A 24,300-nucleotide genomic window follows, 5' to 3' on the forward strand; every position below is an offset into this window, starting at 1 on the left:
AGAAATCAAAGAGTAAATAAAAATATATCTGCAGACAAATGAGAATGGAAACACAATGATTCAAAATCTATGGAATACAGGGTGGAGTAAAGATGGAGTATTAGAAGGACGTGGGATTCACATCTCCTCACAACTAGGGCACCTACCAGGCACCGGTGGGGGACCAAGGACACCTATGGGGATGGGAGGAACCCCCAGTGACTGGGTAGGACATGGGGTGTGAGAAGAGTGAAGGGGGAGGAGAAGGGGAGGCGGGACGAGACTGGCACCCCAGAGGGGTGGCTGGGGAAGGGGAAGGGATCCAACACCTGAAGGGGGAGATGGGGGAACCACTGAGAGGGCAGAGAATCAAAATGGAGCGTGGCCAGGTTTCCCCTGCCCACTTGGGCCACCAGGACCCTGCTGAGATCCTGGGCCTGGTCTTCTGCCCACCTAGGCCTCCTCCAGCTGCGCGAGTCCTGAGGGAGTGGGAGGGAGGGAAGGGGGAGCAAAAGTAAAGGCCAGACCTATGGGACTGGCACCCCTGAGGGGTGGCTGGGGGAGGGGAAGAGTTCCAACACCCAGTGGGACCCACCCAAGGTCAGCGGTCTGGTGGCGACACCGGAGACCCTGGGGGAGACAGTGGGGGAGGGGAGCGAAGGAACAGACGGGAATGCAGCCAGTGCTTTCCCAGTCCACTTAGGCACTGGGGAGCCTATTGGGCTCCTGGGTCTAATCCTTTGCCCTCGTAGCCTCCCTTCTGCCCTGCAGAACCCAAGGCCTGCCCCTACACCCCCACCCAGAGCCTCATCTCTACATACTGAGACCCCACCCACACACCATCACTCAGGGCCCAAACTCCAAATTCCGGAACCCCACACTCTAGAGGCCTTCCTTTCAATGTGTTGCGCCTCCCCTTCTGCTCTGGTCCAAAGCAGAGGCCCCGCCAACTCTTGAACCATCGCCCCACCTAGGCCCCGCCCCTGCCCCGCCGCACAGACATCACCCTTCCACACCCACCTAGGTCCCGCCCCACCCTAAACCCCGCTCCTGCCTAGGTTCCACCCCCGCCTAAACTCCACCCCCATAGCCAAGGATTTATTTTTTATTTATTTATTTATTCTTTTTTTCTCTTTTTACATTGGGGTTCTGTTTTACCTTCTTGATTCATTGTTGTTGATTCTTTTATATTTTTCTTTTTCCTAATAAGGCTTTTGTTTTTCTAATTTTATTTTATTCTTTATACTTTGTTATTGTTCCCTCCTTTTAGCTTGTTTCCCCCCACCTGTTCTTTTTTCATTGTGGTTTTAATTTACCTTGCTGCAGTTGTCTCAATTATACTCTTATTTTTCCTAATATATATTATATCTTTCTAATTTTATTTTGTTTTTTATTCTTTGATATTGTACTCCTATTTTTCTTTCTTTCTTTCACTTTTTTTTTTTTTTTTTTTTTTACCATGCCACAAACCTTGCGGGATCTTGATTCCCAGGCCAGAGGTCAGGCCTGAGCTCCTGTGGTGGGAGCTCCAAGTCCAAACCACTGGAATAATAGAGAACCTCGGACCCCATGGAATATCAACTGGAGTGAGGCCTCAAAGAGGTCCTCATCTCAGCACCAAGACCTGGATCTATCCAACTGCCTGCAAACTCCAGTGCTGGACGTCTCAGCCAAACAACCAGTAAGACAGGAATAGCACATCACCCATCAAAAAATTAAAAGAAAAAAAGAAGTGACAAAAAAATATGTTACAGACGAAGGAGCAAGGTAAAATCCTACAACACCAAATAAATGAAGATGAAATAGGCAACCTACCGCAAAATGAATTCAGAGTAATGATAGTAAAGATGAGCCAAAATCTCAGAAACAGAATGGAGAAAATACAAGAAATATTCAACAAGGTTCTAGAAGAACTAAAGAGCAAACAGTGATGAACAACACACTTACTGAAATTAACAATACTCTAGAAGGAATCAATAGCAGAATAACTGAGGCAGAAGAACGGATAAGTGAGCTGGAAGATAAAATGGTGGAACTAACTGCCAGGGAGCAGAATAAAGAAAAAACAATGAAAAGAATTGAGGACAGTCTCAGAGACCTCTGGGACAACATTAAACACACCAACATCCGAACTGGAGGGGTCAGAGAAGAAGAAGAGAAAAAGAAAGGGTCTGAGAAAATACTTGAAGAGATTATACTCTAAAACTTCCCTAACATGAAAAAGGAAATAGTCAATCAAGTCCAGGAAGCACAGAGAGTACCATACAGGATAAACCTAAAGAGAAACACACTGAGACACATACTAATCAAGCTATCAAAAATTAAATACAAAGAAAAAAATATTAAAAGCGGTAAGGAAAAAGCAAAAAATAACATACAAGGGAATTCCCGTAAGGTTAACAGCTGATTTTTCAGCAGAAACTCTGCAAGCCAGAAGGGAGTGGCAGGACATATTTAAAGTGATGAAAGGGAAAAACCTACAACCAAGATTACTCTATCTAGCAGGGATCTCATTCAGATTCAATGGAGAAATCAAAAGCTTTACAGACAGGCAAAAGCTAAGAGGATTCAGCACCACCAAACCAGCTCTACAACAAATGCTAAAGGAACTTTTCTAAGTAGGAAACACAAGAGAAGAAAAGGACCTACAAAAACAAACCCAACACAATTAAGAAAAAGGTCATAGGAACATACAAATCGATAATTACCTTAAACATAAAGGGATTAAATGATCCAACCAAAAGACACAGGCTTGCTGAATGGATACAAAAACATGACCCATATATATGCTGTCTACAAGAGACCCACTTCAGACCTAGGGACACATACAGACTGAAAGTGATGGAGTGGAAAAAGATATTCCATGCAAATGGAAATCAAAAGAACGCTGGAGTAGCAATATTCATATCAGATAAAATAGACTTTAAAATAAAGAATGTCACAAGAGACAAGGAAGGACACTACATAATGATCAAGGGATCAACCCAAGAAGATATAACAATTAAAAATATATATGCACCCAACATAGGAGCACCTCAATACATAAGGCAACTGCTAACAGCTATAAAAGAGGAAATTGACAGTAACACAATAATAGTGCGGTACTTTAACACCTCACTTACACCAATAGACAGATCATTGAAAATAAAAATAAATAAGGAAACAGAAGCTTTAAATGACACAACAGACCAGATAGATTTAATTGATATTTATAGGACATTCCATCCCAAAACAGCAGACTACATTTTCTTCTCAAGTGCGCACAGAACGTTCTCCAGGATAGATCACATCTTGGGTCACAAATCAAACCTCAGTAAATTTAAGAAAATTGAAATCATATCAAGCACCTTTTCTGACCACAACGCTATGAGATTAGAAATGAATTACAGGGGAAAAAATGTAAAAAACACAAACACATGGAGGCTAAACAATACGTTACTAAATAACCAAGAGATCACTGAAGAAATCAAAGAGGAAATCAAAAAATGCCTAGAGGTAAATGACAATGAAAACACGATGATCCAAAACCTATGGGATGCAGCAAAAGCAGTTCTAAGAGGGAAGTTTATAGCTATACAAGCCTACGTCAAGAAACAAGAAAAATCTCAAATAAACAATCTAACCTTACACCTAAAGGAATCAGAGAAAGAACAAACAAAACCAAAGTTAGTAGAAATCATAAAGATAAGAGCAGAAATAAATGAAATAGAAACAAAGGAAACAATAGCAAAGATCAATAAAACTAAAAGCTAGTTCTTTGACAAGATAAACAAAATTGATAAACCATTAGCCAGACTAATCAAGAAAAAGAGGGAAAGGACTCAAATCAATAAAATTAAAAATGAAAAAGGAGAAGTTACAAAAGACACGGCAGAAATAGAAAGCATCCTAAGAGACTACTACAAACAACTCTATGCCAATAAAATGGACAACCTGGAAGAAATGGACAAATTCTTAGAAAGGTATAACCTGCCAAGAATGAACCAGGAAGAAACAGAAAATATGAACAGACCAATCACAGGTAATGAAATTGAAACCGTGATTAAAAATCTTCCAACGAAAAAAGTCCAGGACCAGATAGCTTCACAGGTGAATTCTATCAAACATTTAGAGAAGAGCTAACACCCACCCTTCTCAAACTCTTCCAAAAAATTGCAGAGGAAGGAACACTCCCAAACTCATTCTATGAGGCCACCATCACCCTGATACCAAAACCAGACAAAGGTACTACAAAAAAAAGAAAATTACAGATGAATATCACTGATGAATATAGATGCAAAAATCCTCAACAAAGTACTACCAAACAGAATCCAACAACACATTAAAACGATCATACATCATGATCAAGTGGGATTTATCACAGGCATTCACAGATTCCTCAATATATGCAAATCAATCAATGTGATACACCATATTAACAAATTGAAGAATAAAAACCATATGATCATCTCAATAGATGCAGAAAAAGCTTTTGACAAAATTCAACACCCATTTATGATAAAAGCTCTCCAGAAAGTGGGCATAGAGGGAACCTACTTCAACATAATAAAGGCCATATATGACAGACCCACAGCAAACATCATTTTCAATGGTGAAAAACTGAAAGCATTTCCTCTAACATCAGGAACAAGACAAGGATGTCCACTCTCACCACTATTATTCAACATAGTTTTGGAAGCCCTACCCATGGCAATCAGAGAAGAAAAAGAAATAAAAGGAATACAAATTGGAAAGAAGAAGTAAAACTGCCACTGTTTGCAGATGACATGATACTATACATAGAGAATCCTAAAGATGCCACCAGAAAACTACTAGAGCTAATCAATGAATTTGGTAAAGTTGCAGGATACAAAATTAATGCCCAGAAATCTCTTGCATTCCTATACACTAGAGATGAAAATTCTGAAAGAGAAATTAAGGAAACACTCCCATTTACCACTGCAACAAAAAGAATAAAATACCTAGGAATATTACCTACCTAGGGAGACAAAAGACCTGTATGCAGAAAACTATAAGACACTGATGAAAGAAATTAAAGATGATACCAACAGATGGAGAGATACACCATGTTCTTGAATTGGAAGAATCAATATTGTGAAAATGATTATACTACCCAAAGCAATCTACAGATTCAATGCAATCCCTATCAAATTACCAATGGCATTTTTTGCAAAACTAGAACAAAAAAATCTTAAGATTTGTATGGAGACACAAAAGACCCTGAATAGCCAAAGCAGTCTTGAGGGAAAAAAGCAGAGCTGGAGGTATCAGACTCCCTGACTTCAGACTATACTACAAAGTTACAGTAATCAAGACAATATGCTACTGGCACAAAAAAAGAAATATAGATTAATGGCATAGGAGAGAAAGCCCAGAGAGAAACGCACACACTTGTGGTGAGCTAATCTATGACAAAGGAGGCAAGGATGTACAATGAAGAAAACACAGTCTCTTCAATAAGTGGTGCTGGGAAAACTGGACAGTTACATGTAAAAGAATGAAATTAGAACACTCCCTAACACCATACACAAAAATAAACTCAAAAATGGATTAGAGACCGAAATGTAAGACTGGACACCATAAAACTCTTAGAGGAAAACATAGGGAGAACACTCTTTGACATAAATCATAGCAAGGTATTTTTTGATCCACCTCCTAGAGTAATGGAAATAAAAACAAAAATAAACAAATGGGACCTAATGAAACTTCAAAGCTTTTGCACAGCAAAGGAAGCCATAAACAAGACAAAAAGACAACCCTCAGAATGGGAGAAAATATTTGCAAACAAATCAACAGACAAAGGATTAATCTCCAAGATATACAAGCAGCTCATGCAGCTCAATATTAAAAAAACAAACAATGCAATCAAAAAATGGGCAGAAGACCTAAATAGACATTTCCCCAAAGGAGACATATAGATGGCCAAGAGGCTCAACATCACTAATTATTAGAGAAATGAAAATCAAAACTACAATGAGGTATCATCTCACACCAGTTAGAACAGGCATCATCAGAAAATCTACAAACAATAAATGCTGGAGAGGGTGTGGAGAAAAGGGAACCCTCTTGCACTATCGGTGGGAATGCAAATTGATACAGCCACTATGGAGAACAGTATGGAGGTTCCTTAAAAAACTAAAAATAGAATTACCATATGACCCAGAAATCCCACTACTGGGCATATACCCAGAGAAAAGCATAATTCAAAAAGACACATGCACCCCAGTGTTCATTGCAGCACTATTTACAATAGCCAGGACATGGAAGCAATCTAAATGCCATCGACAGTTGAATGGATAAAGAAGATGTGGTACATATATACAATGGAATATTACTCAGCCATCAAAAGGAACAAAAGTGAGTCATTTGTTGAGACGTGGATGGATCTAGAGATTGTCATACAGAGTGAAGCGAGTCAAAAAGAGAAAAACAAATATCGTATGTTAACGCATATATGTGGAACCTAGAAAAATGGTACAGATGAACTGGTTTGCAGGGCAGAAATTGAGACACAGATGTAGAGAACAAACGTATGGACACCAAGGGGGGAAGGTGGCGGGTGGGGTAGGGGAATGATGAACTGGGAGATCGGGACTGACATGTATACACTGATGTGTAGAATATTGATGACTAGTAAGAACCTGCTATATAAAAAAATAAATAAAATAAAATTCAAAAATTCAAAACAACAAAAAAAACAAAAGTCAACATCCATTTATGATAAAAACTGTCAACAAACTGGGTATATAGGGCATGCCTCAACATATTAAAGACGATATATGACAAACCTAGAGCCATAACTATACTCAACAGTGAAAAACTGAAAGCATTTCCTGTAAGAGCAGGAACAAGACAAGGATGCCCCTCTTGCCACTTTCATTCAACATAGTGCTGGAAATTCTAGCCACAGCAATTAGACAACAAAAGGAAATAAAAAGAATCCTAACTAGAAAGGAAGAAGTTAAACTACTGCTGTTTGTAGATAAAATGATACTATACATAGAAAATCCTAAAGATGCCACCAGAGCCTATTAGAACTAATAAAATGAATTCAGTAAAGTTGCAGATACAAAATTCATATACAGAACTCTGTTGCATTTCTATACACTAACAAAGAACTATCAGAAAGAGAAACTAATGAAACAATCCCCTTTACAATTGCAACAAAAAGAATAAAATTTCTAGGAATAAATCTAACCAAGGAGGTTAAAAGAAAAAAAACCTGTACTTGTAAAACTATAAGACACTGAGGAAAGAAATTAAAGACAAAAGAAACAAATGGAATGATATACCACAATCATGGATTGGAAGAATTATTATTGTTGAAATGACCATACTACCCAAGGTAATCTGCAGAGTCAATGCAATCCCTATCAAAATACCAATGGTATTTTTCACAGAACCAGAAAAAATAGTTCTAAAATTTGTAGGGAAACACAAAAGTCCCTGAATAGCCAAAACAACCCTGAGAAAGAGGAACAAACCTGGAGGTATTACACACCCTGATTTCAAACTATACTACAAAGCTACAGTAATCAAAACAGTATGGTACTGGCACAAAAAGAGACACATAGATCAATGCAACAGAACAGAGAGCTCAGAAGTAAACCCATGCTTACTTGTACGGTCAATTAATCTATGATAAAAGAGGCAAGAACATACAATGGGGAAAAGACAGCCTCTTCACTAAATGGTCTTGTGAAAACTGGACAGCCATAGGCAAAAGAATCAAACTAGATTACTTGCTCACATCCTATGCAAAAACTAAAGTCAAAATTAACTGAAGACTTAAATGTAAACCCTGAAACTATAAAACTCCTAGAAGAAACAAAGGGAGTACGTTCTTTGACATTAGGCTTAGCAATATTTTTTGGATATATCACCTCGGGCAAGGGAAACAAAATCAAAAATAAACAAATGAGATTACATCAAAGTAGGGACTTCCCTGGCAGGCCAGTGGTTAAGACTCCACACTTCCACTGCAAGGGGCACAGGTTTGATCCCTGCTCGGGGAACTAAGATCCCACATGCCACGTGGCATGGCCAAAAATATTTTTAAATAAAAATAAAAAGGTTTTGCACAGCAAAACAAAATATCAACAAAACAAAAATCAGCCTATTGAATAGGTGACGATATTTGCAAATGATATATTTGATAAGCGGTTAATATCCAAAATATACAAACAAGTTATACCATCAACATCAAAAAATAAACAACCTGATTAAGAAATGGCAGAAAACCTGAACAGACATTTTTCCAAAGAAGACAGGCAGATGTCTAACAGACACATGGAAAGATGTTTGACATCACTAATCATCAGAGAAATGCAAATCAAAACTACAATGAGATATCACCTCACATCCGTCAGAATGGCTATAATCAAAAACACAAACACAACAAAAAACAAGTGCTGGTGAGGATATGTAGAAAATGGAACCCTCATGCACTGTTGGCGGGAATGTAAATTGGTGCCGCCACTATGGAAAACAGTATGGAGGTTCCACAAAAAGTTAAAAATAGAACTGTCATACCATCCAGCAATTCCACTTCTGGGTATTTTTCCAAAGAAAACAAAAACACTACTTTGAAAAGATATATGCACCCCTATGTTTGGTGCAGCATCATTTACAATAGCTAGGATATGGAAGCAACCTAATGTCCTTCCATAGATGAATGGATAAAGAAGATGTGATATACACAATGGAATATTTACACAGCCATACAAAAAAATGAATGAAATCTTGCTATTTGGGACAACATGGATGGACCTAGAGAGTACTATGCTAAGTGAAATAAGTCAGAGAGAGACAAATATTGTACAATTTCACCTATATTTGGAATCTAAAAATCAAAACAAATAAACAAACATAAAACAGAAACATACTCACGGAGAACAACTGGTGGTTGCCAAAGGGGAGGAGGGTGAAGAAATAGGTGAGGGAGATTAAGGGGTACAAACTTCTAGTTCATAATCCATTTGAGTTAAATCATGGATCTAAAGGTATGGATTAACGTTTTTTTTTTTCTTTTTTTATGGGGGGTGGTTATAGACATCCAGTTGTTCTAGCAACATTTGTAGAAAAGATCATACTTTCTCTTCTGAATTGTCTTTCCACATTTGTCAAAAATCAGTTGTCTCTGTATGTATGGGTCTATATCTGGATACTCTTCTGTTCCATTTATCTATATTGATCTATCTGCCTTTTTAAAACCATCACCATACTTTCTTAATTACTGTAGCTTTATAATAAGTCTTTAAATCAGGGAGTCTAAGTCTTCCAATTTTGTTCTTTTCAGGATATTTTTTTGGCTATTCTAGGCCTTTGGTATTTCAAAATAAATTTTAGAATCAGATTGATGATCTCTACAAAAAAGCCACTGGGTTTTGACCTGATAGGATTGAGACAGATCTATATATTCACTTGGGAAAAACTGACATCTCACAATATTGAGTCTTCCAATATATGAACATGGTATATATTTTAGCTTAGGTCTTCTTTAGTTTCCCTTAGCAGTGTTTCATACTTTTTAACATACAGGTATTTCATATCTTTTGTTATATTTATCCCTAAATATTTCATATTTTTATATTATAAATTATATATTCTTTAATTTAATATCAGATTATTTCTGGTTAGTATATAGAAATATGATTGATTTTTATATATTGATCCTGTATCTTGCAACATGACAAAATTCACTTATTAGTTACAGAAGCTTTTTTGTAGATTCCTTAGGTTCTTCTACATAATAATCTTAGCATCTGTGCATAAAGACAGTTGCTTCTTTCTTTCTACTCTTGAGTGCCTTTTATTCCTTTTTCTTGCCTTATTGCACTGGCTAGAAACTCCAGTATTGAACAGTATTGGTGAAAGTAAACATCCTTGCCTTGCTATTAACCTTAGGTAGAAAACAGTGGTCTTTCACCATTAAGTATAATATTAGCTATAGACTTTTCATAGATGCAAGTGATCAGGTGAGGAAGTCCCTTTCTGATCCTAGTTTGCTGAAAGTTTTTATCAGGAATGGATGTTCGGTTCTGTCAAATGTTCTTTCTGTGCCTATTAAGATGATGATACAGTCTTTCTTTTTTAGTTTGTTAATATGGTTAATCATACTGTTGACTTTTTAAATATGCAGCCTACTTTGCATCCCTAGGACAAACTCCACTTTGTCATGATATATCATCTTTTTTATATATTATTGTACTGAATTTCAGTACAATACAAAATTTCATTTTGAATTTTACATCTATATTCATGAGAGAGATTCATTTGTAGTTTACTTTTCTTGTAATATCTTTGTCTGGTTTTTGTTATCAGGTAATGCTGTCCTCACAGAATCAGTCAGAAAGCATTCCCTCCTTTCCAATTTTCCAAACGAATGTGTAGAATTTGTGTATTATTTTTCCTTAAATGATTGATAAACCTTACCAGTAAAGTCATCTGTGTGTGCAGTTTCCTTTATGGGAAGGTATTTAACTATTTAACTATGATAGACATAAGACTATTCAAGTTATCTATTTCTTCTTGAATATGTTTTGGTAAACACTAAGAAATTTTTAAAATACAAGAAAACATGAGCAGACACACCACTAGCCATCAGAGTGATGATTACAGACTAACTAACACACCATGTAGCCTCTGGGAAATTCCACTACTCATTCATGAGGTAAATGAATTCTTAATTTTATTTTGAACACAGTTTTTACTTTATGGACCCTCTGAAATGGTCTTGGCGATACCAGGAGTCCCAGGACCATACTTTATGAAGTGCTGGTCTATGGAATAGAGACTAAGAATACTATCACCATCAGTATTCCAGGATTTTATGTTAAAGACTATTTTCATGAAGTACCCACACAATGAACAGACATTCAGGATGTATAGACTACTCTGTAGAGTTAGCACAGAGCTTGAAAAACCTAAACCATTGTCTATCCTGCTTCAAGAGAGTCAAAGCTTTTCATAAGCACTCTTGGAACAAATAATGACACCAACCTTGTTTCTGGGTGTCACCCATTCCAACAATATGGTCATCTTGTAAAAACAAAGCTGCAGTAAATGGATTCAAGAAAGGAAAGGGATCTTCAGAAAAATGGTAGAAAGAGGGCAGGTATCACTGTGACATTATTTTGTCATGAAACTAGATCAAAATATAAGTGTGCTGGTTAAAATTTGTTTTAAAATATTTTATAAAGAAAAAAATCCCTCTCTTCCAGTTCTATATTAGATGCCATCCTAATCAAGGGCTGCACTTTCCTTCTCCTACTCCAAATCCTGGTGGTGCATTTATAAAGAAAAAAAGGAGAGTGGAACATTGTGTAACAGTGAATACAAAACCTAGCTAAGCAAAAAGAACAAAACTGAAAACCCCCAAGGACACTTAAAAAGACTGCTGTGTCTCAGGATAAGAGAGGCAATGGCAGCCAGGGGCCCTAGAACTCAAAGTGTGAGCTAGAATAGGGCTCCTCAAAATAACTACAGTGAAGCACCTGTTACTGTTCATTTTGTTTTGTTTTTCCTAATCCTTCACAGATTGACAGCTTCATAAAATACATTAAAAATTAGTTCTTCTAAAAAGAAAAAAATTTTAAACATCAAAATGCAAACCCAATATTTTTATCATTACAGTCAACAGACATGATTATTCTGTCAAAATGCTTTAAATGCTTCTAAAGACTATCAATTCTGTACGTATCTCACCATGAACCAAAACATACACTCTGGGTAGCACTGACTAGAACGTTCTGACTGCACCCTTTCCTCTCCCTCATTTTCTCAGGTTGACCATTGAGTTAGGTGAGTAAGCACATCAGCTAACAGGTATGAAAACTTCAGCAAGTCTGAAACGTGGTCACCTAGAGCCTTAATATTCAGTTTTACATCCCTTGAACCCTGACTATCAGCCTCGTTTCCCTCTTTCTTCTCCCCAATCATTTTATATATGTCTCCTGGCAGACTTCTCTTCCTAAATACAATCCCAATCATAGTACTACTCAAAGCAATCACTCAAAACAATCTCTAAACTCCCTAGTTGAATATTTAAGGCTCTGTCTATATCATTATATCTTTAAAATGCCTTTCTTTTCTTATCTCCCACTAGTCTGTATACATGTTCTGTGATTTAGGCAAACTAGACATTTCTGCTGTTCTCCAAATGTTCTTTCATTGCCACCTAAAACCATGCTCATATTTTCCCTAGCTTCTCTCTATCAGTACAAGTCTTTCAGGCCCATTTCAAATGTCACCTCCTTTATAAAGGTCTTTTCTAAATAGATGTAATCTCTCACCAACCCATTAAAGAACTTTGTACTTCTCTTATGGTACTGAAATTATTACGACTTGCATTACTATTGACTATGCAATCATCTTATGCCCCAAACCAGATTTTACTTTTATTTGAATTGCAGGTCCGCTGATTGATGAAAATGGATTAATGGTAACAGATGACACTGATAAACTGACACTAGCCCTGTCATGTGCCAGGTGGTAACCTTATGATGTGGGGAGAGGAAATGTCACCATTGAGAAAACAGCTCTGAATAAAAAATGGTAAACCTGTAATGATCACAGCCCATAACTCCTGTTACCCTCACTGTGCTACTTGTGCTACTCCATACTTCCCTCTCTGAATTATAGGTGGCAATACCTCCCCCATAAACAGGCTGAACAAAAAGGGCAAATTCAAAAAGACAGTATGAAGGGATTAGTCTATACTTTGCCTTAAAAAACCAACTGCATAAAACAGGATTAGAAAAACAAGGAAGTTTGGGTTTTTTTACAAACTCAATAAATACTCAATAAATGGTGAAGTTCAAAGCTCTAATGAACACTGACCTGATCAATCCTATCTGAAATTTTGTGCTTATTTCTGGACACCAAAGTTTAAGAGAGATGCTGGCAATCTGGAATACCTCCTGAAGTGAAGTACGAGGACGGAGAAGATTTTTTAAATCTTATGACATGTGGGCTTCCCTGGTGGCACAGTGGTTGAGAGTCCACCTGCCAATGCAGGGGACACGGGTTCGTGTCCCGGTCCGGGAAGATCCCACATGCCGCGGAGCAGCTAGGCCCGTGAGCCATGGCCGCTGAGCCTGTGTGTCCGGAGCCTGTGCTCCGCAACGGGAGAGGCCACAGCGGTGAGAGGCCCACGTACTGCAAAAAAAAAAATTAAAATAAAAAAATAAAATATTATCACATGTAAGTATAAAGGACTAAAGCTGCCTAGCCTATAAAAGAACAGAATCTCTGGTTGTTTGAATACAATTGTTTTTGCTGTAATGTGAAAATGCATTCCTTTAAAAAATTGCATTTTAGTAAACTACACATTAAGAATAAGAGGCTTATGAGAAAAATATGGCAAGGCTAGACCTTACTTTACAGTTAGTCGCTTGTACAACTTTGTAACCATAGCATTAACAAAAACCAAAGTAAATCCAGTAAAACTCTAATATACTTAAAATGACATGCTATATTTGTAATAAACAAAGAATTATTATACTAAATATAGGACTTTAAAAAAGCTGAAGATAACTTAATGAAAGGGGCTACAAGGAAAGGTTGAAACTGCTGAGTTATGGGAAAGAGTAGAGGGACATCATCATTAGAAGTTACAGCGGAGAAGCAGGTTTTGGACAAAATGTAATGATGCCAGAGAGGGAAAGCTCTGGCTTATTGCCTTGTGTTTGTTTCTTTTCCACAAAGATGGGGAGAAACCATGCGATAAATACTTAAATATAGAGTGTATAGCAAAACTGAGCCACGTGAAAGGAATGGAGTGAATGGACATTGTGTGCCATACAAAAACCCTCCACAGCTTGTTAGTTCATCTGCATTAGTGTACTTTCATTCAGCTGCTGTTATTCAGTGGTCAAACTATTAACTAAACCATGGCAACTTCTGCCTTATACTGACATACTTCCACTATTTATCAATCGTGTGTGAACTAATCCATGTTACTAAAGCACTGTATGTAACAGAATACACTGTACTTGAAGAACTATCAAGATATATGGGGACAGGGTAGCAAAGCAGGTCAACTGATAGTGATTTGAGACACAGCTCCATTCTAAAATTATAATTTAGAAGATAAAAACACAAGTACACCATAAAAAAATAAAAGCAAAAGAAAACAATAAAAGAAAACTGAAAGGAGGAAGTTCACAGAGCTGCCTGTGACTATTCTTCATTTTCAGTAGGGAAAAATACTACTACTGTCAGAATTACCATAAATTATATCTGAAAATTTGGGGCAAGTGAAAATTTGTATTTTGAATTCTAGATGGGGGAAAAACAGGAGAGAAGAAAAAAGAAGTAGTAAACATAACTCTATCTTAATTTCAATGAAATGCTTACTTTCTTCCTAGACCGCAATAAATTCAATACTTTGAAATATAAATTAATGACTAAATAAAATCAAAACCATTTCTATTCTGCATTTACTCCAAGCTCAGAAATGTATTAAGTACCATAATATTCATCATCTCATTGATATTCCCAACAACCCAATGTGTTGTGCTATAGCCTAACCACATTTTAACAGTTAGGGAAACTAAGACTTGGAAGAAAATTTAGTAAATTGTATGCTGCTAACAAATTATTTCTAAATAAGAGAGAAGATGGAATAAAGGAAGGAAGAAAATAAGGAAGGAAAGGAAGAGAGGAGGGAAGAAAAGAGGGAGGGAGACTTCAACCAAGCTGAAGGTGCTAGTAAAATAAAAACGAAGAGACCATGGTATTAAAATCCACTGAAACTCACTGAACCAAATCCTTTTTCTCATCTTTCTATGATGCCCCAGGTGCCTTTGTGAAGAATTTCCCTCAACCTCCATCCCATAATTTAGGAAAGGGATCAGCAAACAATTAATTGCCTGCAGTCCAAAGCCAACTGGACTAGCCAATGTCTATTTTTTTAAATAAAGTTTTACTGGGATTCAGACACAATCATTGATTTAGATATTGTCCGTCGCTGCTTTCATGCTGTGACAGCAAAGTTAAGTAGTTGTGATGGAGACCATATGGCCAACAAGCCTAAAATTTTACTATCTTGTGATTACACTTCAAATGCAGATTTTGGCTCAATTTTAGCAATGATAAAGCAGACACTACTGGAATTAAAAGCACTCTACTTTTATGGCACGTTCTTCCAGGTACATATTCCTACTTTTATAAAAGTATGTCTACTCCTATTGGATTAGACAGAAACTATTTCCTTTCAGATAAGATGAGGGTTTCCTGTGAATTCTTTATGGTCTTTCAAGCACCAGACAACTGTTTTCTTTAAAACCAGATTTCACAAGAGTGAGTTAAAGCAGTCTTTATTTCTAAAAGCTGCTTATTAAGTGTGACTTTATTGGATCCAAAAAATTCCCTAAACTAAAAGGTATCAAATTCTTTTTTTCTTTCTTTTTAACATCTTTATTGGAGTATAACTGCTTTACAATGGTGTGTTAGTTTCTGCTTTATAACAAAGTGAATCAGCTATACATATGTATATATATCCCCATATCTCCTCCCTCCTGCGTCTCCCTCCCACCTTCCCTCCCTATCCCACCCCTCTAGGTGATCACAAAGCACCGAGCTGATCTCCCTGTGCTACGCAGCTGCTTCCCACTAGCTATCTATTTTACAGCTGGTAGTGTACATATGTCCATACCACTCTCTCACTTCGTCCCAGCTTGCCCTTCCCACTCCCCGTGTCCTCAAGTCCATTCTCTTCATATGCATCTTTATTCCTGTCCTGCCCTTAGGTTCTTCAGAACCATTTTTTTTTAGATTCCATATATATGTGTTAGCATATGGTATTTGTTTTTCTCTTTCTGACTTACTTCACTCTGTATGACAGCCTCTAGGTCCATTCACCTCCTACAAATAACTCAATTTCGTTTCTTTTTATGGCTGAGTAATATTGCATTGTATATATGTGCCACATCTTCTTTATCTATTCACCTGTCGATGGACACTTAGGTTGCTTCCATGTCCTGGCTATTGTAAATAGTTCGGCAGTGAACACTGTGGTACATGACTCTTTTTGAATTATGGTTTTCTCAGGGTATGTGTCCAGTAGACTACGGGATTGCTGGGTCATATGGTAGTGTTATTTTTAGTTTTTTAAGGAACCTCCATACTGTTCTCCATAGTGGCTGTATCAATTTACATTCCCACCAACAGTGCAAGAGTGTTCCCTTTTCTCCACACCCTCTCCAGCATTTAGTGTTTGTATGATGGTCATTCTGACTGGTGTGATATCTCATTGCAGTTTTGATTTGCATTTCTCTAATGATTAGTGATGTTGAGCATCCTTTCATGTGTTTGTTGGCAATCTGAATATCTTCTTTGGAGAAATGTCTATTTAGGTCTTCTGCCCATTTTTGGACTGGGTTGTTTGTTTTTTTGATATCGAGCTGCATGAGCTGCTTGTATATCTTGGAGATTAATCCTTTGTCAGTTGCTTCATTTGCAAATATTTTCTCCCATTCTCAGGGTTGTCTTTTCGTCTTGTTTATGGTTTCCTTTGCTGTGCAAAAGCTTTTAAGTTTCATTAGGTCCCATTTGTTTATTTTTGTTTTTATTTCCATTTCTCTAGGAGATGGGTCAAAAAGGATCGTGCTGTGATTTATGTCATAGAGTGTTCTGCCTATGTTTTCCTCTAAGAATTTTATAGTGTCTGGCCTTACATTTAGGTCTTTAATCCATTTTGAGCTTATTTTTGGGTATGGTGTTAGGGAGTGTCTAATTTCATTCTTTTACATGTAGCTGTCCCGTTTTCCCAGCACCACTTATTGAAGAGACTGTCTTTTCTCCATTGTATATTCTTGCTTCTAAAAGGTATCAAATTCTGAAGCATCTTTTAAAATGTGTGGTTTAGAGAAAAAAATTTGTAATGAATAGTCTTTGAATTTATATTCATTTATCAGAATCAGAGGGCTTTTTAATGTTTGCTACCTTATGCTTGCTGAGAAACAACTATAATCAATACATATCACTCTAACAAGCTTGCTATATTTTAAAAAAGAGAATATTTGGGGGAAGTTATCAGTTTCCTTCCTAGCAAATATGTAAAAATTAATGGACTTTCAAACAATTCCAAATAATAAAGAACAATGCAAGAATTCATTTAAAAAAAAAATCCAGGGAGATTAATCAGCCTAATTCTCTTCTTCCGGCTGCACAGAATGCAAAATCCTCCCCTGTTCCTAAGGAAAGGTGAGGAGAGTGAGGAATTTTAAAACTGCAAATTTACTAAAACTCAATCTTTGATGAAAAGTCACATTTTGTGACTGTCATACATGCACTTTTTTTTTTTTTTTTCTTTTTTTTTTGCGGTATGCGGGCCTCTCACTGTTGTGGCCTCTCCCATTGCGGAGCACAGGCTCCGGATGCGCAGGCCCAGCGGCCATGGCTCACGGGCCCAGCCGCTCCGCGGCATATGGGATCCTCCCAGACCGGGGCACGAACCCGCATCCCCTGCATCGGCAGGCGGACTCTCAACCACTGCGCCACCAGGGAGGCCCCATGCACTTTTTAAACAGTCATGCTATTACCTATTTTCCCCTACTATATGAAAGAATGATAGCACCCCACTCTCACCACTTTTATTCAACATAGTACTGGAAGTCCCAGCCACAGCAATCAGACAAGAAAAAGAAACAAAAAGAATCCAAGTTGGAAAGGAAGAAGTAAAACTGTCACTGTTTGCAGATGACATGATACTATACATAGAAAATCCTAAAGATGCCACCAAAAAACTACTAGAGCTCATCAATAAATTCAGTTGAGTTGCAGGATACAAAACTCATATACAGAAATCTGTTGCATCTCTATACATTAACAAAGAACTATTAGAAAGAGAAATTAAGGAAACAATCCCATTTACAATCACATCTAAAAAAATAAAATAATATAGCTAGGTATAAACTTACCTAAGGAAGTAAAATACCTGTATTCAGAAAACTATAAGACACTGATGAAAGAAACTGAAGATGACACAACAGATGGAAAGATATAACGTGTTCACAGATTGGAAGAATTAATATTGTTAAAATGAGCACACAACACAAGGCAAGCTACAAATTCAGTACACCCCTATCAAAATATCAATGGCATTTTTTCACTGAAGTAGAACAAACAATTCTAAAATTCATATGGAAACACAAAAGACCCCTAATAGCCAAAAGAATTTTGAGAAAGAAGAACAAAGCTGGAGGTATCACATGCCCTGACATCGGACTATGCCACAAAGCTACTGTAATCAAAACAGTATGGTACTGGCACAAAAACAGACACATAGATCCATGGAACAGAATAGAGAGCCCAGAAATAAACCCACATACCTATGGTCAAATAATCTATGACAAAGGAGGCAAGAATATACAATGGAGAAAAGACAATCTCTTCAATAAGCGGTGCTGGGAAAACTTGACAGCTACATGTAAAAGAATGAAATATGAACATTTTCTCACACCATACACAAAAATAAGCTCAAAATGAATTAAAGACCTGAATGTAAGTTCTGAAACCATAAAACTCCTAGAAGAAAACAGGCAGAACACTCTTTAACATAAATCACAGCAATATTTTTCGGATCTGTCTCCTAAGGCAGAGAAAGCAAAAGGAAAAATAAACAAACAGGACCTAATTAAACTTAAAAGCTTTTGCACAGCAAAGGAAATCATCATCAAAATGAAAAGGCAACCTACCAAATGGGAAAAAATACTTGCAAATGATATGACCAATAAGGGGTTACTATCCAAAATATAAAAACAGCTCATACAACTCAATATCAAAAAAATAAACAACCCATACAAACAGCTCATACAGCTCAATATCAAAAAAACAAACAACTCAATCAAAAAGTGGGCAGAAGACCTAAATAGACATTTCTCCAAAGAAGACATACAGATGGCCAATAGGCACATGAAAAGATAGATGCTCAACATTGCTAACTATTAGAGAAATAAATCAAAACTACAATGAGGTTACCACCTCACACCAGTCAGAATGGCCATCATCAAAAAGTCTACAAAAAATAAATGCTGGAGAGGGTGTGAAGAAAAAAGAACCTGCCTACACTGTTGGTGGGAATGTAAATTGGTGTAGCCACTATGGAGAACGTTATGGAGGTTCCTTAAAAAATTAAAAGTAGAGTTACCATATGATTCAGCAATCCCACTGCTGGCCATATATCTGGAAAAGATGAAAACTCTAATTCGAAATTACTCAGCCATAAAAAAGAATGAAATAATGCCATCTGTAGCAACATGGATGGACCTAGAGATTATCATACTAAATGAAGTAAGTCAGACAAAGACAAATATCATATGATATCACTTATATGTGGAATCTAAAAAAATGATAAAAATGAACTTATTTACAAAAGAGATATAGACTCACAGACATAGAAAACAAGCTTATGGTTACCAAAGGGGAATGGGGGCAGGGTGGGAATAAATTAGGAGTTTGGGATTAACAGATACACACTACTATACATAAAATAGATAAACAATAAGGACCTACTGTATAGTACAGGAAACTATATTCAGTATCTTGTAATAACCTACAATGCAAAAGAATCTGAAGAAGAATATATGTATGTATAACTGAATCACTTTGCTGTACACACAATATTGTAAATCAACTATACTTCAATGAAAAATTTTTTAAAAAAATAAAATAATAAATAAACAACTGATTTAAAAATGGGCAGAACTAAAATAAACATTTTCCAAAAAACAAAACAAAACAAAACATACCTGTGGCCAACAGGCACATGAAAATATGTTCAACATCAATAATGTTGATCAGAGAAATGCAAATCAAAACCACAATGAGATATCACCTCACACCTGTCAGAATGGCTATCATCAAAAAGGTCACAAACAACAAATGTTGGCAAAGCTGCAGAGAAAAGTGAACCCTGGTACACTGTTGGTGGGAATGTAAATTGGTGCAGCCACTGTGGAAAACAGCATGGAGGTGCCTCAAAAAACTAAAAATAGAACTACCACATGATCCAGCAATTTCACTCCTGGGTATTTACCCAAAGAAAACAAAAACACTAATTCAAAAAGATACATGCACCCCCATGTTCATAGCAGCACTATTTATAATACCCAAGATATGGAAGCAACCTAAATGTCCATCAACAGATGAATGGATAAATAAGATGTACTTATACACAATGGAATATTACTCAGTCATAAAAAAGAATGAAATTTTGCTATTTGCAACAACATGGATGGAGCGTATTCTCTTCAGTTGAGAAGTTCAGGGGTGCACACCTGGGCCCAAGTAGGACAGACATGGGAAAGTCAGTCTATGCCTACCTGTAATTTATTTCCTGCTACAGAAGTTTTGGTTTTTTTTGTTACTGACTGAGTTTTTATGTAAATGATTTATCTAACCCTTTGACTTACCACAGCTAAAAATAAAACCCAGACACTAAAGTCAGGACTCATTTTCAGAATAAATTCATTCTATCCCATGTAACAACCATATATGTGGACTTCCGTGGTGGCACAGTGGTTAAGAATCTGCCTGCCAATGCAGGGGACATGGGTTCGAGCCCTGGTCTGGGAAGATCCCACATGCTGCGGAGCAACTAAGCCCGTGTGCCACAACTACTGAGCCTGTGCTCTAGAGCCCGCGAGCCACAACTAGCGAGCCCACGTGCCACAACTACTGAAGCCAGCACATCTAGAGCCCGTGCTCCGCAACAAGAGAAGCCACCGAAACAAGAAGCCCATGCACCACAATGAAGAGCAGTCCCCGTTCACCACAACTAGAGAAAGCCCACACGCAGCAACAAAGACCCAATGCAGCCAAAAAAAAAAAAAAAAAAAGAAGAACCATATATGCTTGGAGTATAGTATAAGGCAAAATCATATCACTGAATACTTAATGGCTTTTTCATTCTAACATCAAAAAATTTCATTAGTGGATAAAACATGTACACTTGGAAATATAAACTTATGAGTGAATGATGGCTTCATCACAGGGTGATAAAATTTCACGGTAGCAAATTGGTAGGATATGTAGTCAAACTCCATGATATCTCAATATTTAAAAGTTCTACTTTACCTTTCATTTCTTTGAGATGGTGAGGCAAAACTACATTGATGCTGTGAAGAATATCCTAACCCTAGGAATTTGAGGAAGTTACTTTTGGACTTAGACTATCAGACAGCAGGCAGGTAATTAGATTAGGAGCATCCAAATGCAAATAACATGTAGAACAGTTCCTAATGCAAACTTAGTTTTAAGCATATAGCCAAATGTCCCAAGATTATGATACAACAACTTTAGGAACTTAGATCTTAAAACCCTCAAGAGGTATTCTGGATTACTTCTGGTATGCAGGTAGGTATTTTTTTGCCATTGTTTTGTGTTATATAAGAGTTTCTCTTTTTTTAATTCTTGTTGTATTTTTTACTCTCTGCAGGAACTAAAGATCCAGAAAGACATTAGTGCTGCAAGGTAGGCATTTAATCTATAGTAGAAAAATCACTTCATTGTACTTTGGGAAGGTAAAAATGCTTTCCAATTCTGCCAAATAGGTTCCACCTTTTTCCTATCTGACTGGCAAGGAAAGTTAGGGCAAAACAATATAAAGTTAGAAGTCTTAGAATAGAAAATATGGAAATTTGGTTTTGAAGAGGAAAAAATACATAGATTATGATCCAAGAAGTATGTTTTTTCCTTTGACCTTCAAGAACATGAGCAGAGACAACACTAAGTTCAAACAAACAGGACAACCATTCAAACTGAAAAGGCCCAACAGATCAAAACAAAGGAACTATAACTGTAAATTATGGATTAAAGTGATTATATGAATAATATACTCTCATATACTGCTGAATTTTGTTTTAAATGAGCAGAAATAGAGTTTTAACTGGATATATAAAGGTCAATGAGTCTGTGATCTAAGAGTTTCCAAGGAGACTGCTTGCTATTCTAATAGAGCAAAGTAACTGCTAAAACCAAATTAATTATGCTTGGTAATCACAGGTCGCAACTCTTGGATACACAGTGGGAAAATAGTCAACTAGAAACTAAAAATGAAAGTTTAATGAGGCACAAAAATCCCATGTTTTACTTAGGGGAAAAGAAACTAGTAAGTCCCTTGGGTAGAATGTTTTTTAAAAAAAAAGTGTTCCCTAATCTTTCCTACGGTCTATAGTTTATATTCCAGACTATACTGTATTTTCAGTCATTATCAAGATTAAGATCTAATGTTATTTATGACTATTATAATATGCAGGAACACTTGCACAAGGATTTTTGTCTTCTCGCTACACTGTAATAAATACCATTAACTCTCTGAACAACATCAAATTTGGAAGGCAGAAATTTTTCTTACATTAGAGCAAAGCTATATCACCATAGGCTGAAGATGGCTGAGGCAATACCTTAAATCACGACCCAAATCTACATCTATGATAAACTTAGGCCTTTGTCTTAAGGCTTCCTGTTCAGAACTTGCTGGTTCCCTGGTCCATTTAGGTTTTTTTTCACACTAACCACAGCCTAGTGTGGATCTGGATTTCCTCTACAAAGCATTTTGCAGACCCCTTCCCAAAGTAGCTGCTCCCAAGCCACAAGTTGCCTGCATCATATTTTAAAGAATGCCATATACACTGGCCAAACTCAATTCTAGGTCTCTCCAGGACAGTCTAACTTTCAAGGTGCCCGGGATCAACTGCGACATAAATAAAGAAAATGAAACATCCTTTAGCACAGCATAGTTAATATGCAATCCTACTTAAAGATAGAATGCATATTAAGATAATTTCTAAGAGAGTCTTTCATCCCCAAAAGATTATTAACCAAAGGCAGGTTTTTTCCCAATGTTTAATTTGCTTTTACTAATTTTGTCTTATAAGGAAAAATCCATTTTGAAATGATTTTTAGGGCTACTATTTTAGCTTTTAGGTAACAATAACTCAGTGGATCTTCATGTAATATATTTTTAAAAAGAATTCATCATCTGAGCAAAATGCTGGCAAACCGTGCAAATATTCAGAGTTAAATAATGACTTAAAAAGCTCATTTACATTCTCACACTGATAATCATATACTTTTACCTTGAGCAGGTATGTGGGAATATTGCTGAAATCCACTGGCAACTTCAAAAGGAAACGAGCTGAAAATTCACCAGTCTGCAGGGAACAAAAAGGTTTAATAATAAGATTAAAATAAAAAATAGATTGTGAAGTGACAATTACAGCCAAGGCCACAAGTTCAACCTGTTTGAACTGCAGGTATCTTCAATTTGGGTTTCCTAACATCAAGCAAGAAAAGAAGGCTGAAAAAGTAGGGGAGGATCAAAAGCACTATTAAATTATTAGTTACTAAAAAGCACAATTAGAACTTTTTAAATCTGCATTTTAAATGTGCAATAGAATTATAATGCAGTAGTATTACCTTTTTGTCTTTTAACAGGATGAAAAGAATACATGAATGTGTGATTTTTTTTTAATCCAAACAATAGGCACAGACCTGCCCATTCGATTCATCTGACTTTACTAAAGCATTCAGACCACTTCACTAATATTTATAACCCATAAGCTAATGACATAAATCACCATCCTTTATAGTATGTCTGGAAGTAAAAACAAAGGTCAAACTTCGACCCATGCATATAAAGCAGTACATCAGTGGGTACCCCAAATAAGACTCTAATCACTTGACAGTCTGTTAATATCATTATCATCCACTAAAATTTTTCAGTAATTCTTTCCATGAACTAGTCTCTATAGGAAAGATGTGCAGAGGTTTGGTGATTTAAAACATTTAACTAAGCTTAAATAATAGCTTCTATTTTTTTCTAAAAGAGAAAACTCATGTAAAAGAAAAAAGTTTCCCTCTCAATTTATGATGATGGGAAATCATAATAATATTTTTTCTTTTTTATGATGGGAAAGGCTAAGGAATCACATGTTTTTTAAAAAAAACTTTGGCATAGTCTAGAGGAGGGGTTTTTCCAACTGGGCTATGCAGACACCTAGGGGTTCTAAGAAACCTCTGTAAAGGCAACAAAGAGGGGTGCTGAGCTGGTGGGGTCCTGGGTCTTCCAGGGATTTTGCAGCTTGGGATTTTGACATCTTGGGTTTCATTATGAAATTCTGTTTGAATAAAGAACTCTGGGGATGATCTAGAGCTATTCTAAAGAGTACTACTCTAAAGAGCTACTCTAAAGAGCTACTCCACCTTTTTCATATTATGACCACTAGACAGCTCCCTGAATCTCCACTGTCTACCCCCCTTAAAAATATGAGCACCGTAAACTCCCTAACACATCTTTAAACATAGCAGGCATTT

The 24,300-nt window shown here is 36.7% G+C and overlaps 1 protein-coding gene across 2 annotated transcripts in view; it reads right to left on the reverse strand.

Annotated features, from left to right (window-relative positions):
• The window catches only part of BABAM2 (BRISC and BRCA1 A complex member 2), a 437,376-nt gene that overhangs the window by 267,560 nt on the left and 145,516 nt on the right, over positions 1-24,300 (reverse strand). For both annotated transcript variants that reach the window (XM_081253809.1, XM_081253808.1), the window contains exon 6: positions 23,064-23,138. In XM_081253809.1, the coding sequence (XP_081109935.1) occupies positions 23,064-23,138 (75 nt within the window). The remainder of the gene's footprint in view (positions 1-23,063; positions 23,139-24,300) is intronic.

The sequence above is a fragment of the Mesoplodon bidens genome (assembly GCF_964165515.1).
Source record: "Mesoplodon bidens genome assembly, chromosome: 14".
NCBI lineage: Eukaryota > Metazoa > Chordata > Mammalia > Artiodactyla > Ziphiidae > Mesoplodon > Mesoplodon bidens.